Source organism: Uloborus diversus, chromosome 7, assembly GCF_026930045.1.
Source record: "Uloborus diversus isolate 005 chromosome 7, Udiv.v.3.1, whole genome shotgun sequence".
NCBI lineage: Eukaryota > Metazoa > Arthropoda > Arachnida > Araneae > Uloboridae > Uloborus > Uloborus diversus.
This window is the reverse complement of record NC_072737.1, coordinates 57,343,704-57,357,896: the sequence shown is the minus strand read 5'-3', so window position 1 is coordinate 57,357,896 and position 14,193 is coordinate 57,343,704. Positions and strand designations below refer to the sequence as shown.

At 33.3% G+C, this 14,193-nt stretch overlaps 1 protein-coding gene across 1 annotated transcript in view; it reads left to right on the top strand.

Annotated features, from left to right (window-relative positions):
- The window catches only part of LOC129225702 (sodium/potassium-transporting ATPase subunit alpha-like), a 156,142-nt gene that overhangs the window by 64,261 nt on the left and 77,688 nt on the right, over window positions 1-14,193 (top strand). Inside the window, exons 3-4 of the mRNA XM_054860179.1 lie at window positions 4,625-4,684; window positions 5,396-5,599. Of these exons, the coding sequence (XP_054716154.1) occupies window positions 4,625-4,684; window positions 5,396-5,599 (264 nt within the window). The remainder of the gene's footprint in view (window positions 1-4,624; window positions 4,685-5,395; window positions 5,600-14,193) is intronic.

Sequence of the window (14,193 nt, the reverse complement as noted above, 5' to 3'; positions counted from 1 at the left end):
AAAGTAAAAGAGGAATGTTGAAAAAGGAAGTTCTTATGAAAGGGAGGTAAAAAAGAAGCTTATTTGAATAGATTCTTTATTTTTTAGATTACCAGTTTAAAAAGAAAATTAAATAGGTTTACATAAGATGAATAGGATTGCTCTTAGTGCCTGCTATTAGTAATTATTCGGCCGAATATTGTTAAAGATAATACTAATGCTTTCAAAAAATAATTAATTCACTCCAAAACATTTTTTTTCTAGTGTGATATAGTATTTTAAGCTGTTTAATGCACACAAATGTGCTTTCAATACAAACTGTGCTTTGTTTTTAGACAAAAACAAGTTAACTATTCGGCGGCCGAATATTCGGCCTTGACTATGGCCGAATATTCGGTATTCGGCCAAATTACTATTCGTTGCATCCCTAGTTCGTACGCTCCGGGAATTCCGGGAAAACCGGGAATTGTCAGGGAAAATGACACTGTCAAAAATGTCAGGGAAAAGTCAGGGAGATTTCAAATTTTGTCCTCCAAAAAATTTTTTTTCCCAAGGAATTAAGTACCATGTGGTCTAGTCTTCGTTTTTATTGTGATTTCACGAAAAAAATGGTAAATTTTTATCTAAACCGACTGGCACTTAAAAACTGCAATCGAAAAATGAACGTTTTTTTCACAACGAAAAATGCGCCAAAAGAGCGAAGATTTTCTTGCATGGAGTCAGTGAGGGGAACGCATTTCTTTCTACTGCCTAAAGTTATAGATGGGTTGCCACAACATTCTATTCGGTTCAGGGTTCGTACGCTTCGGGAAAACTTAAAATTATCATTTAAAATGACATAGTCAAAAATGTCAGGGAATTTTCCAAATGTGTCCCCAAAATTTTTCTTTTCCCAATTTTTCCCCAGGGAATTTGGTTTTATGAGATCTAATCTTCATTTTTATCGATGTATTTAAAAAAATTGTAACAATTTTATAGCAATGAAAAAAGTGGCGACCCAAAAAATCTTCAGCAGCCGCCATTTTTGGCTCTCAGTAGTTCCCAAGGGAAAAAAAAAATCAGGTGAACAGCAATTATGCACAAACTCAAAAGGAGAGAAGACAATTTACTGCTTCGGAAGCACAACCTGTAGATGGGAGGGTCGATCGGGGAAAATCGTTTTTATTTTATTTTTGATCGAAAATCATTTCAGCTACGTGTGAAACGTAGTCGCCATCTTTGGTCATTCACAAGATGGAAGTAGATACGACCCTAAAATGCCTAAGTTTCTAAAAACAAAGCAGAGTTGGATGTTTTCTTTAATTGAAAACTGATGAAAATAACAAAAAATGGTCCACAAATTGTTTTTCTATAGTTATTTAAAATAATTTTCTTGAGAAATGAAAAATTTTGTTCTTACAACTTAATCTTATCCTCACTGCCTCGGACGCAAATGTGATAAAAACTTTTCAATGAATTGTAGTTTCATGAAGATTTATTATTTTTTAATTGTCTTCATGCGACAAATTAAAAAGCTATTTCTTATTTTTGGGCATAGCCGCCATATTTGGTCATTCCCAAGATGGAAGTACACAAGACTTTTTAAGTGCCTAAGTTCCCGAAAACGGCATTGGATGTTAATTGCAATGCAAACGAAAACAACACAAATTGTGCCTTTTTTTTCCGGATAATTTGTAATCATTTTCTGGAAAAATGCAAAATTTAATCTTCATAACATTTTTTGTTTTAATTGATTTCGACTCTTATGTGCTAAATACTGACTATTTTGCTTTTATTGTAGCTTTTTAAGGATTATTAATTATTTATTACTACTTTTATACTACAAATCCAAAAATCTACTTATTATTTTAAATTTTTCACTTTGTCGCCATATTTGATCGTTTGCACAATGGAAGTAGACTTAAACTTCCAGAAACAGAATTGGATGTTTATATCAATGAGTAACATTGAAAATAACATTAAATGTGCAAAAAGTTATGAATTTTTGAAAATTAACTATTACTTTCTGGAAAAGAAAATTTGAAATTTTAATGTAAGCGTCCTTTAATATGTGAAAAAAAAAAGAAAAGATTATTGGCATTGGCCTATGATCGGCGGATGTTGATTTTTGTTACTATGCATTACATGGTATGCCGATTGATGCAACAAGTTAACCATATTTATACTGAAATTTAGCTTTGCATTTTGCTCAATATGTTTTGTGTAACCTACTTATAAGAAAATAAAAAGTATTGTAAACCAAAAGCGGATGCTAAAAGGTTGCTGCAGGACTACAGCAAAACGCTATAATATTACGCGTGACATCAAAGAAACGCTAAAATAAGTTGAAAGTACTCTGTTTTCAACAAATAGTAAACAAATTAAAACAATTTTGAACAAAATGTTTAAAGAAAACTTAAAATTTTGACAGAGAAAACAAAGGAAAAAAATCCTTTTTTTTTTTTAAATCTAAGGGGAGAAGTTTCAGTTCTTCTGCATTGCTACTTTAAACAATTTTAATTATTTTGAAAATATTACTATTTAAACTTAAATTTTGAATGAAGCGAGTAACCTGGAATTTTCTAAAAAACAACCTGGAAAAGTCAGGGAACTTTTTTTAACCAAAAGTGTATGAACCCTGTTTATGTACCTAACAAAAGTTGCATTGATTTAAGAAAAAAAAACTGGAAAATTAAAACTAGCAAATGTGTATGTTACATTTAAAAATTTTTTTGGAAATATATTAATCTGTAATTTAATTTCTAAAGCTTTGTTGGTCATTTTGCATTATTGGATTTTACATTTTCTAATCATATGCTTAATGTATGGAAAGATTTTGGGGAAAACTATTTAGTTTTTCAAAAATTTTTTTTTTTAAATCACTTAATTTAAACCACAGTTTAAACCAAACAACACCGCCAATTTATCTATAATTTTGGGGACTAATATAATACTCATCTCACAATTCACGTCCTGTCTTCGGATCATATTTCTGGAACTGTTTAATATAGTTTTACAATGCCACTAACAAAAGTCATATATGTCATTAAAGCAACAACCTCAAACAAACAAGGATGAGATTTTTCCGGCTTTTTCCGTTCACTTTTAGAACCTTTCCTCCTTTTTTTTTTTTTTTTTTTTTTTGCCTCTTTCAAGCCTTATTTTTCTCAAAAATCGGAAAAAAATAAGATTTTTTCAAATTTTCAATCCCTGATTTTTATTTTTTCTACTTTTCTCTTGCGAATCTCTTTCCTCCGCGATATCTGCCGAAAATGTATGTTTTGGAATCATACCAACGATGTCAACCATGTGCTGCGCCGAAATTTGCATGCCTTGTTTGAGATTTCAATCTTTTTGCATCCTGCAAGTATTTCAATTATGTGGTTTTTCACTATATGCTACCTTATATCTGCTTATTTTATTCATTTTAATAATATTTTTATCTCTTTAATTTATTTTGGAAAAAATGCAGAAGTCAATCAAAAAATGTGGCATAGCACCCACAGTCTCGAATTTTATTGAAACTTAGCATGGTTACTTTTTTTGTGTATTTAAAAAAGTGTAAAAAATATTTATGGTGAATCTCAAACCGTTTAGGCTTTACAGCCCGTTAAAAGTTTTGAGATTTCATGATCAAATGAGGCGGCTGCAAGTTGTTCTTTTGATTCCGAAATCGTATTAGGAAGTTTTTAAAGACAAATTTTGAGTTTCAGTGCAAGGAAAAAGATAACCAATCGTTTATATGCATATATATTTATTTATTTTCAATTCTTACTATGAAAAGTATGTTCTATCACATAAAGAAATTTTAGATTTTTCTCTCCGTTGTAAATTTTTTCTTTACAAACAGACCCGAATTTTAAAATTTATGTTCTCACTCGTTGAACACTATAAACTCAAATGGTTTTAATGAAAAAAAATATTTTTCTCTAAAAAATATGAAAAGTTGACACTATTGTGTGATACAGCCAGGATTGACCTCTGACTCCCCCAGCCCTTTGTTCAAGAACTCAAGGGTTAGAAATTGTTGCCTCTTTTTCAAAATTTAGATTTATTTGTTAATAAACACTCTTGCAAGAAATGGTACAATGCAGCAAACTGTACAAAATTATTACTTGTACTTAATTAAATACGTATTACCTTTAAAACTAGTAAATTAGCCATTTTTTATTGAATTTTTGAAAATCATGGCTTCCAGGTTCTATTTTGATGCGGTTTTGGATATCATCCCTTTTACGAAATTTTTTTGGATTTCCTCTTTTTTGCTCTCTGACCACTCTCATCCCTGCAAACAAGAACTGTCTTAAAATTGTAAAAATCATGAGCCATAATAAATTTTAAACTTTATTTTTTTATAGTTTTATTGAGGGCTTAAATTCTTGTCTTTTTTACATGAAACTGATGATTTATTTCAAAATAATGGTGATCATTTTGCAATAAAGGTGTAAACAAATCTGTAATTTTGAAGTCCGCAAGTTAACTTTGTGCCAAGCTGTGCAGATTTCAGTTTGCTCTATATCAAAATAAATGTTCGGAATTGCACTTTTGTTCATTCATTATATTATGTTTATATTTTTTTTCTTGTTTTTTTCCTGAGCCTTGTCTAATGAATTTATTCCTCATGGCCTATTTGTCATATCTTGAATAATGCAAAATGTTTTTATAGGATGAACACAAAATAAGTCTTGATGAATTGTACTCCAGGCTAGGAACAAATCCTGAAACTGTAAGTAAAAACTACACCTCTTATATAAATTTCTTATATTAATATAAATGTATAGATAATGTTACCACATTAACTTAAAATTAAGTCAATGATTTTTCACATTTGAAAATTCAAGTACATTTAAATTTGTCCCAGAAAACATGGAAAAGCAGGCAAAAGGAAAGATAATGACTAAGTTTAGCTAGCTGCAAGGAGCAGAATCAAGCAGACAATTTAAAATTATTTTTTAAATGCTATATTATAAATAGTTATTACAAGATTTTTTAACTAATTGGAATTGCAAACAGAGAAAATTTTCAAGTGGCTTCAGCTCTCTCCTTGTCAGCCAACAATGAAATCGTTACCAATCACATGAATAAAGGCTTAGTATTGTATTTGAAATTTACTTTAAAAGATTATAATTCTTGTGCTATATCTGGTTTACTAAAATAATGTATTGATGTTTCTATGTTCAGGAGTTGTTCATTTTGAGTTCTCGCTATTGAGTTTATCAGTTTTTTTTCCCCCCTTTTCATTTTCTACTGCTAGACTTTTCCCCCAAATTAACTAGACTATGTTCTGTAAAAAATTAAGCAATTAAGTAAAATTATTTTATTGTTCCTTTATTTACTATTTATAATGCTCCATTTCTTTTATTGTTTAGTTAATACGTAAAAATATTTCATTCTCTCAATATAGTATTGTTTGATAAATGAACGGAAACTTTTTCAGGGTCTCACTGCCATGCAAGCTCGTGAAATTTATGAAAGGGACGGACCAAATGCATTAACGCCTCCAAAAAAAATTCCAGAATGGGTTAAATTTTGTAAGCAGCTTTTTGGTGGGTTTGCTCTTCTGCTATGGATAGGTGCTTTCCTTTGTTTTATTGCATATTCTATTCAAGTAGGAACTTCTGAAGGAGGAGTTGAAGATAATGTAAGTTTTCATGTTTGTTTTTTATTCATGACATCACTAATTGGCCTTTCTCCTACCTTTTTAATTATTATTAATCATACAGGATCTATTTTATGATGAGCATTGGTGATGTTCTCATTAATTTTTCTGAGGGTATTCGCCAAGTTATCCATTATGCACGATATGTGTATGTGATCATATACATAATGTGTTTAAAAAATGTTTGAGAGTATACAGCCCTATAGGAACGGGAACATCCCTGATGAGCACACACCACATGCCTTTTTACTCTATTGAAATTTCAGAAAATACTTAATTTTCAAACATTTTAAATTTTTCCCTACAACCATATCCTAGATCTTGATGCATTAAAAACTCCTTACATTTTTGATACAATTCTATTCTCTGCTAAGGGAAATATTTTCATTAAGGAATCTGCTAATCATAGAATTTCAGTTAACCTTGATACTTCAACCTGTAAAATCTTGTACAAGATCAAAGCCTATTAAATTTGGTAGTGATCGTGAGTTGTTCTCAAACCATTCTTATGCACCTTGTAAATCATGTAGTTGTGTACTTCATCCGAAGACAAAATTCCCAATTATTATTAATAATGTAGTTGATAACTTTTGCTGTGAATTTGCTCATCTATTTGAAATAGCACATATATTTATCTAACCCTAAAAAGACAAATTGACTTGTACTTAGAAAAGGCACCACACTGGCTCCTTCCAATTTTGTTTTAATTCTTTAAAAATTTCTTCTTGTATGTGTTGTCCTGCCTAATGCCTTGACGAACCTATATTCCCTTGGAACTTAAATAAAAAATAACTGTACAATAGCAACTCTTCAACAACAACTCTTCATGTCAAACTGTATTTTTCTTTCAAAGATCAATTGCTATTGTTTGGTTGTCTGTTCTGTTTACAGATGGTTGGAATTCCAAAAAGCTAAAAATAAGTTCAAGGTCCAACTAATGTGAATAACACCTTGTCATGTTGCACAGGGTGGTGACAGATCAGGGAAAAGTCAGGGAACTTTATCACTCAGGGAAAAATCAGGGAATTTTGAAAAAATAACAAATTCAGGGAAAATTGATTAAATGAAGAAATTTTTTTTTCTTTGCAAAATGAAGTACTTTAATTCCCAACAATTTTTCACCAATTATTTGTTTTTTAAAAAAGTAAAATTATCTGTTCAAAAAGAAAGTAAAATTAATGAGGTGTGATTATACACTGCTGCATATTTATGCATCTTTTTTCCTCAAGGTTAAAGTATTCAATTTTAGGATTAGCTTCCTAAGATTGCTTTTGTGTTTGTAAAGTTGTTTGCTAGTTTGAATTTTTCTTACAAGCATTCCATGCTATGCAAAATAAACAACCCTACAGGCAAAGAGGAAGCTGTCATTAATAACTTTGCTCCCTTGCCTTTACTCATTGTCTTGAAGTAATTAGCATACAGTTATGATTTCAAGAAAAATGTTTTTTAATTTAATGCTGATAAAATCTTAAAAGTTATCACTCTTAAATTTAATTGCTAAAATTAAATTTTGGCTGAAAATCATTTTTTTTTTCAGACTTTAAATTTTTTTTTATTTTAAAACCATATACATATATAATCAGTAATTTACCGCCCTACAGCCAAGGGCTAAGGCAGAAATACGTGAAATACACCGCCAGCTCAGTCATTTCCAGCCGAGGACTGCAGTTTCGTGCTTATTAGCACTCATCAGCCCGGCATAGGAAAGTGACTGAGCTGGAGATGGAAAACCTCTTAAGGAAGCCAAGAGGTGGCTGTAGGCGGTAACTTACTGATTATACCTGCCTTGCCTTCAAAATTCGAGTTGAACCGAACCATTGTTTCGGTCACTCGTCTGGTTTGCGCTAATTCTATATTAGCTACCAGTTTGTTTGGCACTCTTGGCTTCCTTAAGAGGTTTTCCATCTCCAGCTCAGTCACTTTCCTATGCCGGGCTGCTGAGTGCTAATAAGCACAAAACTGCAGTCCTCGGCTGGAAATGACTGAGCTGGCGGTGTATTTCACGTATTTCTGCCTTAGCCCTGGCTGTAGGGCGGTAACTTACTGATTATACCTGCCTTGCCTTCAAAATTCGAGTTGAACCGAACCATTGTTTCGGTCACTCGTCTGGTTTGCGCTAATTCTATATTAGCTACCAGTTTGTTTGGCACTCTTGGCTTCCTTAAGAGGTTTTCCATCTCCAGCTCAGTCACTTTCCTATGCCGGGCTGCTGAGTGCTAATAAGCACAAAACTGCAGTCCTCGGCTGGAAATGACTGAGCTGGCGGTGTATTTCACGTATTTCTGCCTTAGCCCTGGCTGTAGGGCGGTAACTTACTGATTATACCTGCCTTGCCTTCAAAATTCGAGTTGAACCGAACCATTGTTTCGGTCACTCGTCTGGTTTGCGCTAATTCTATATTAGCTACCAGTTTGTTTGGCACTCTTGGCTTCCTTAAGAGGTTTTCCATCTCCAGCTCAGTCACTTTCCTATGCCGGGCTGCTGAGTGCTAATAAGCACAAAACTGCAGTCCTCGGCTGGAAATGACTGAGCTGACGGTGTATTTCACGTATTTCTGCCTTAGCCCTGGCTGTAGGGCGGTAACTTACTGATTATACCTGCCTTGCCTTCAAAATTCGAGTTGAACCGAACCATTGTTTCGGTCACTCGTCTGGTTTGCGCTAATTCTATATTAGCTACCAGTTTGTTTGGCACTCTTGGCTTCCTTAAGAGGTTTTCCATCTCCAGCTCAGTCACTTTCCTATGCCGGGCTGATGAGTGCTAATAAGCACGAAACTGCAGTCCTCGGCTGGAAATGACTGAGCTGGCGGTGTATTTCACATATACATATATATTTTGAAATTAATAATTGTTTTTGCATTTCAATATTGTTTGTTACTAAAGTAATCTAAGATTTTTTTCGACAACTAATGAAATTATTTGAAATTGAGTTGTGTATACATAAGTAAATATTTTTATTATTTTTAATAGTTAAAATGCTGTATTCATTCATTAAAACCTAAGTTCTTGATTAGAGAATAGCTGAATGTGACTGGTTGTTGAAAGTTTTCAATTTGTTTTACATAAATATGTCTATTCAGTCTTGTGCAGGTAAAGGGCAGTAACTGCAAATTTTTCTTTTTTTTTTTTTTTTCATTTTTGTTATCTATTGTACGTTATCTTTATTGTACATACTCACTTATTTGGTTTCCATTGAAAAAGAGGCGTGAAAAAAGCGTCTAATTCCAACATTTTCCTATGTCAGTACTGAATCCACCACATTTCTTCAAATATCTCGAAAAACTAATTTCTGCAGATACTGCCGTTTACCTGCACACGGCAGTATTATTTACGCAAGCAGTGGCGGATGGGACGGCATGAACCGGCCCTGGCATTTACATGGCAACCGGCCCTTTAATTAAGACTTGCTCTTTGAAGAACAGACGGACCCCCGCCACCCTTCCTTTAGTTTTTCAAATGTAAAAGAGAGAGCGGATACAGCTTATAGTTTTAGGAAGAAGTCACCATTAGACTTTGAGGACTCAAATTAGGAGAATTGTGTTTACGAATGTGGAGAAAGATTATAATACGAACAACTGCGTAGTAAAAAGTGTAATATTCGTGCAGATGATGGGGGGGGGGGGGTACACCCCCCCGGAAAATTTTTGAAGTTACAGCTTTAAAAACGTATTGTTAGACTATTTATAGATGATGTTTGCGGCAGCGGGTACTTGGAGAATTCCCTCAAACCTTTTTCAAAATATGAGCTTTAAAACGTGTGCGTAACCTATGTTTAGAAACACTAGGGGGGAGGGGGGCGAGAAGGGATTCAGGAATTCTTTCTAAGCAAAATTTTTTAATCGAAGTTCCCAAAACGCCAATTTAGGTGACGATTGACGCTCTTTGAGGGAAGCGGGGAGGGCGATGTTTTATGCAATTGAAGTTCTTCAACAAGTTTGTTACCGATAAATTGCATCCCCCCCCCCCAAGTCAGTATCTGAAAGTCTTATGTGCAATAACGATTGTGAAGAGGAGGAACCTTTCACGCGATATCGCGTGAAAACAGAATGTATAATTTTAATGAACATCTACAGAGTATCTTTGGCAATGTTAATGAGAGCAAAAATCCATTGCCCCCCCCCCCCCGGGTTTTTTTTTAAAAACTTGTCTTAAAAATGCATTCTAGATGATCTTAGGTAATGTTAGGGAGAGAAGAGGCTCGGGAATCCTCGGTACTCTTCAGAAATTTTTTCGAAATTGAAATCGAAAGTAAGGGATTGTAGGTCTTTGATAATGTAAAGGGGACCGACAATTCTTAGAAATTAAAGCTTAAAAAACGTTATTTTCACTGACTTCCAATGACGTGAGTGGCAGGAGTTTTCGGGAGATGATTCGGAATTGAAGCCCATAAAACGAAATACGAAATTTAAGACGACCTTTAGTGATGCTGGCGAGCGTGTTGGGCAGGCTCCAACAAAATTTTTTCGAAGTTAGCTTTTAAAACCCAGTTTTTAACGGTCTTTGTTAATGTTAGTGGGTAAAACTGTTCGGAGACTCTCCTTCGGTAATTTCTCGAAATTTGAATTTTAAAACGCAGTTGTAGATGGTATTCGCTGATGTTATCAAGGATTCGGGGGCTTTTCTTAGAAATCTTTTCGGAAATGATGCCTAAAAAAGGAATCTCAGACCATATTTGGTGATACAAGGGGGAGGTTCGATGACCTCTGAAATTTTTCTAAATGGAAGTCCTAAAGACGAAATTTTGAATGATTTTTAAGGATGGGGTGGAGTCGTTTCTACAGGCTTTGTGTGATCACTCTTCTAAAAGCTTTTCGAATTTGAAGTCCTAAATATGAATTGTAGGTCGACTTTGATTATGGTAGGCGATAGGAGAAGGGACTGGGTTCGGATTTGGAAAGTCTTCCCTTGTACTCTTTCAAAATAAAAGTTTTAAAACTCGTTTAAAAAAATCCCCCTTCCCCTTGCATTTCTTTTCCAAGACTATTTTAGTTCTTCGGTTTTTCCATAGTGAAATGTCAGTATTTGTTTGAAGTTAAAGTGTTTGGGATTCGTTCAAATTATCTTTTAAAATTTTGGGCTGATGGGATACTTTTTAGTGACACCGTAGGTCTTCTTTTACCCACTTTATTTTATTTTAAGTATCATGCCTCCAGCTATAGAATTTCTTGATAAAGTTTTAGTTTACTTCCGTTTTTAAATTCAAACACTTGGTATTCATTACCATACTTTAAATCTCCCTTACTGCATTTTAACCTTTTTTTCTATTGAAAACATGCTTTGACGGCCCCTATGAAAATATTTATCTATTCATTTGTTGCATAAGGGGGAACTTGTTATAGATTTTTATCATGTACTGAATACTTTTTTTTTTCATTGAAAAAATGTTCGAAATTTGTCAGAATGACTCGAAAAATTTCAGCTGTCTTTTAAATAACCGTGGATGTTCCTAAATAGTATTCATAGGTTTAATGTTTAATATTCAAGGGCTGAATTTTCTTTGAAAAGTTTGCTGAAAAAATCCTTTTTGTCACTGGAATTCCACTTGGCATTTTAATACTATTGTTTACTATTATTTTTCTGAATACTGAGAACGTTTTCTTTTCTTTTCTTTCTTTCTTTCTTTCTTTTTTTTTTGTTTATCACTAAATTAAAATTGGCAGCCTCAACCTCAATTCTACGCCTCTCCTGGCGACGGCCCAGCCTTTGCGTGTTCATTGTCTCCTACAGAGTATTACAGGCAGCTGTTACGGCCTTAGAAGGTCCTCGACAGTTATGCAACTACGTTATCTTATCGGCCGATGAATTTACAGACACACAGTAAAATATCTTATTAATCACAGCATACTTTGAAAGGATTCTTTTTTTTTTAAATTTTGTAACTATTACTTTTCTTGCAACGATTTTCTGATAAATCGTTTAGAAATATACCGGATTATTATGATATTTGCAGAGATATTTAAGTAGCTTTTTTTTATAAAAGGAAGAAAAAAAGAAAAATCATTCATTGTTATTATTAAAAAAAAAAAAACTATTTAATTGAAAAATTCAATGCGGCCCAAACAGAGGCGGCCCACCGGGCATTTGCCCGGCTGCCCGCCGGCTCCATCCGCCACTGTACGCAAGTAAAACTACATTACTTCTATACTTTAAATATTACTTGTTATTCTTGCGGAAACAATTATACTGCTTGAAAATTCAGTTCAAGAAGATTTCCATTAAAATTTTATAGTTTTATCATGATTAGATATGTCTTTTAGAGCCCGTTTTTTAAGAATCAGGCAGGCTGGATAGTTGACATTTTTGATTTTGCTGAAATTTTCAGGATATGTCCCTTATTTAAAACTACTAAACACGTGTTTTTTTATTTTTGCAAAAAAAAAATTTTTTCTTAGTTTTTGGAGGTCTAAGTTGGACTTGGTACATTTTTCTGGAAAAAACGAACTGATTTACATAGGCCAATACTTTTTACTTTAAAAGTGAACCGTGGCACTGGCAATTATTTTGTGTTCTATTACATCCTCGATATCTGTTAGTACATAATTAGTTGTGGTTGACTCCTTTCGCAAAGGTCAGGGGTCACTCAAAGTTGTACGAAAAAAAGCTTTTTTTCTGCAACTTTGACCGTCAAGATCTTCTTGCGTCAACAGTGAGCCACAGTAATGTATATTTTAGTAAATACATACCATAGAGTAGTATCCAAAAAGAGAAATACCCTTGTGAATGAAAAGTAAAATAAGAAATAACGTCAAAAAGCAGGAATTGCAGATTACTGCAGATATGTGTTTCGGCGTAACAAATCAAAAGAAAGCATCTTGTGGATGAAAGGCATCTAACAAGAGCCATACTTTTTTAGAATGTCTTTTCATCCATCAACTCATTTCTTTTGCTTTGAAAAAGGCGTTTTTTGTACTGCCGAAAAACGTGTCAACACACGTTGTCATTTCTTATTTTCTATGAGACATCTCGTCTTCCCTTTTCCATTTGAGACTTATGAATCTGCTTGAGTGTATAAGGTTCAAACTGAACCAAACAACCTTTTATAAAGACCACGAATTTGAATGGATTTCCAAGAGGTTAGGCCTTTTACAACAGCAAAAAAATGTGCTTCCCATATTAATAAAAGACGCACGATTATAATATTTTCATGAAAGGAGAGGAAACTGGTATAAAATCATCTCCAGAAAGCACAACAAAAGAAATCAAAGACATCCGACAAAAGTGTACGTCTTTTGTCGGATGCCTTTTCATCCAGAAGCTGATTTCTTTTGATTTGAAAAAGGCGTTCCTTGTTACGTTGAAACATGTGTCTGCAGTAATCTGCAATTTCTGCTATTTGACGTTGTTATTTCTTATTTTACTTTTCATTCACAAGGGTATTTATTTAACTTAGACAAATAGAGTTTTTGTTGCATACTGAGTAGTTTATGGACCTTATTTTCAATTTGGTTCCTAGTTTATGTTGTCTTTTGTTATCATTTTAGTTAGTTTATGAAAATATATTATAATATATATTGGAACAAATAATAGTAATAAATACTTAAAAGCAGGTAATTGGCATCTTTTCACAAGTACCGAAAAACACTCTTTGAGCAAAGTTTAGAGTCCAAGTATGTAAAATTTGAAGCATATGCCATAGGTCTGTTAACAGATTGTGTTTCTATGACAAGAAAGGCTTCTTCTCCAGGTAGTTTCATATCTGCTGACTCTTGGCGCAAGCAATTAATGACCTTGAAAATCATGTAATTTTGCGATTTCTGCATTTTTAGAGTCAAATATTTCGGTGCGCCAAATGTCAGCCACACAAATCTTTCTCTTTTTGGATACTACTCTATGGTATGTATTTACTGAAATATGTACTACTGTGGCTCACTGTTGGCGCAAGAAGATTCTGACGGTCAAAGTTGCAGACATTTTTTTTTTCGTACAACTTTGAGTGACACCTGACCTTTTCGAAAGGAGTCGACCACAAATAATTATGTGCTAACAAATATCGTGGATGTAGTAGAACACAAAATATTTGCCAGTGCCACGGTTCACTCTTAAAGTAAAAAGTATTGGCCTATGTAAAATCGGTATATTTTTCTTGAAAAAATGAACCAAGTCCAACTTTGACCTCCAAAAACTTTAAGAAAAAATTTTTTTCGCAAAAATAAAAGAACACGTTTTTAGTAGTTTTAAATAAGGGACATATCCTGCAAATTTCAGCAAAATCAAAAATGTCAACTATCCAGCCTGCCTGATCCTTAAAAAAACTGGCTCTTAAGAGTAGTTTTAATAACTTCTTAGAATTCTTATGTTAACTGGTTCCTGAAAGTAAAGTATTTGTTTTAGATTTCCAATAATATTTCTTTGTGGATAATTTAATATACTATATTTACCAAAAAAAAAACATCTTTTCAAAATGTATTTTTAATTAACAGCTTAAATCGTTTTAAACACAGCATTTTAATATGCAATGCTTTTCAGGTAGGGCAAAGAAAGGAAACCATTATCATTGGTCACGTAAATCAGGGAAATTTGGTGAACTTAATCAGGGAAAAGTCAGGGAACTTTTTTTTCCAGTTTGTCGGCACCCC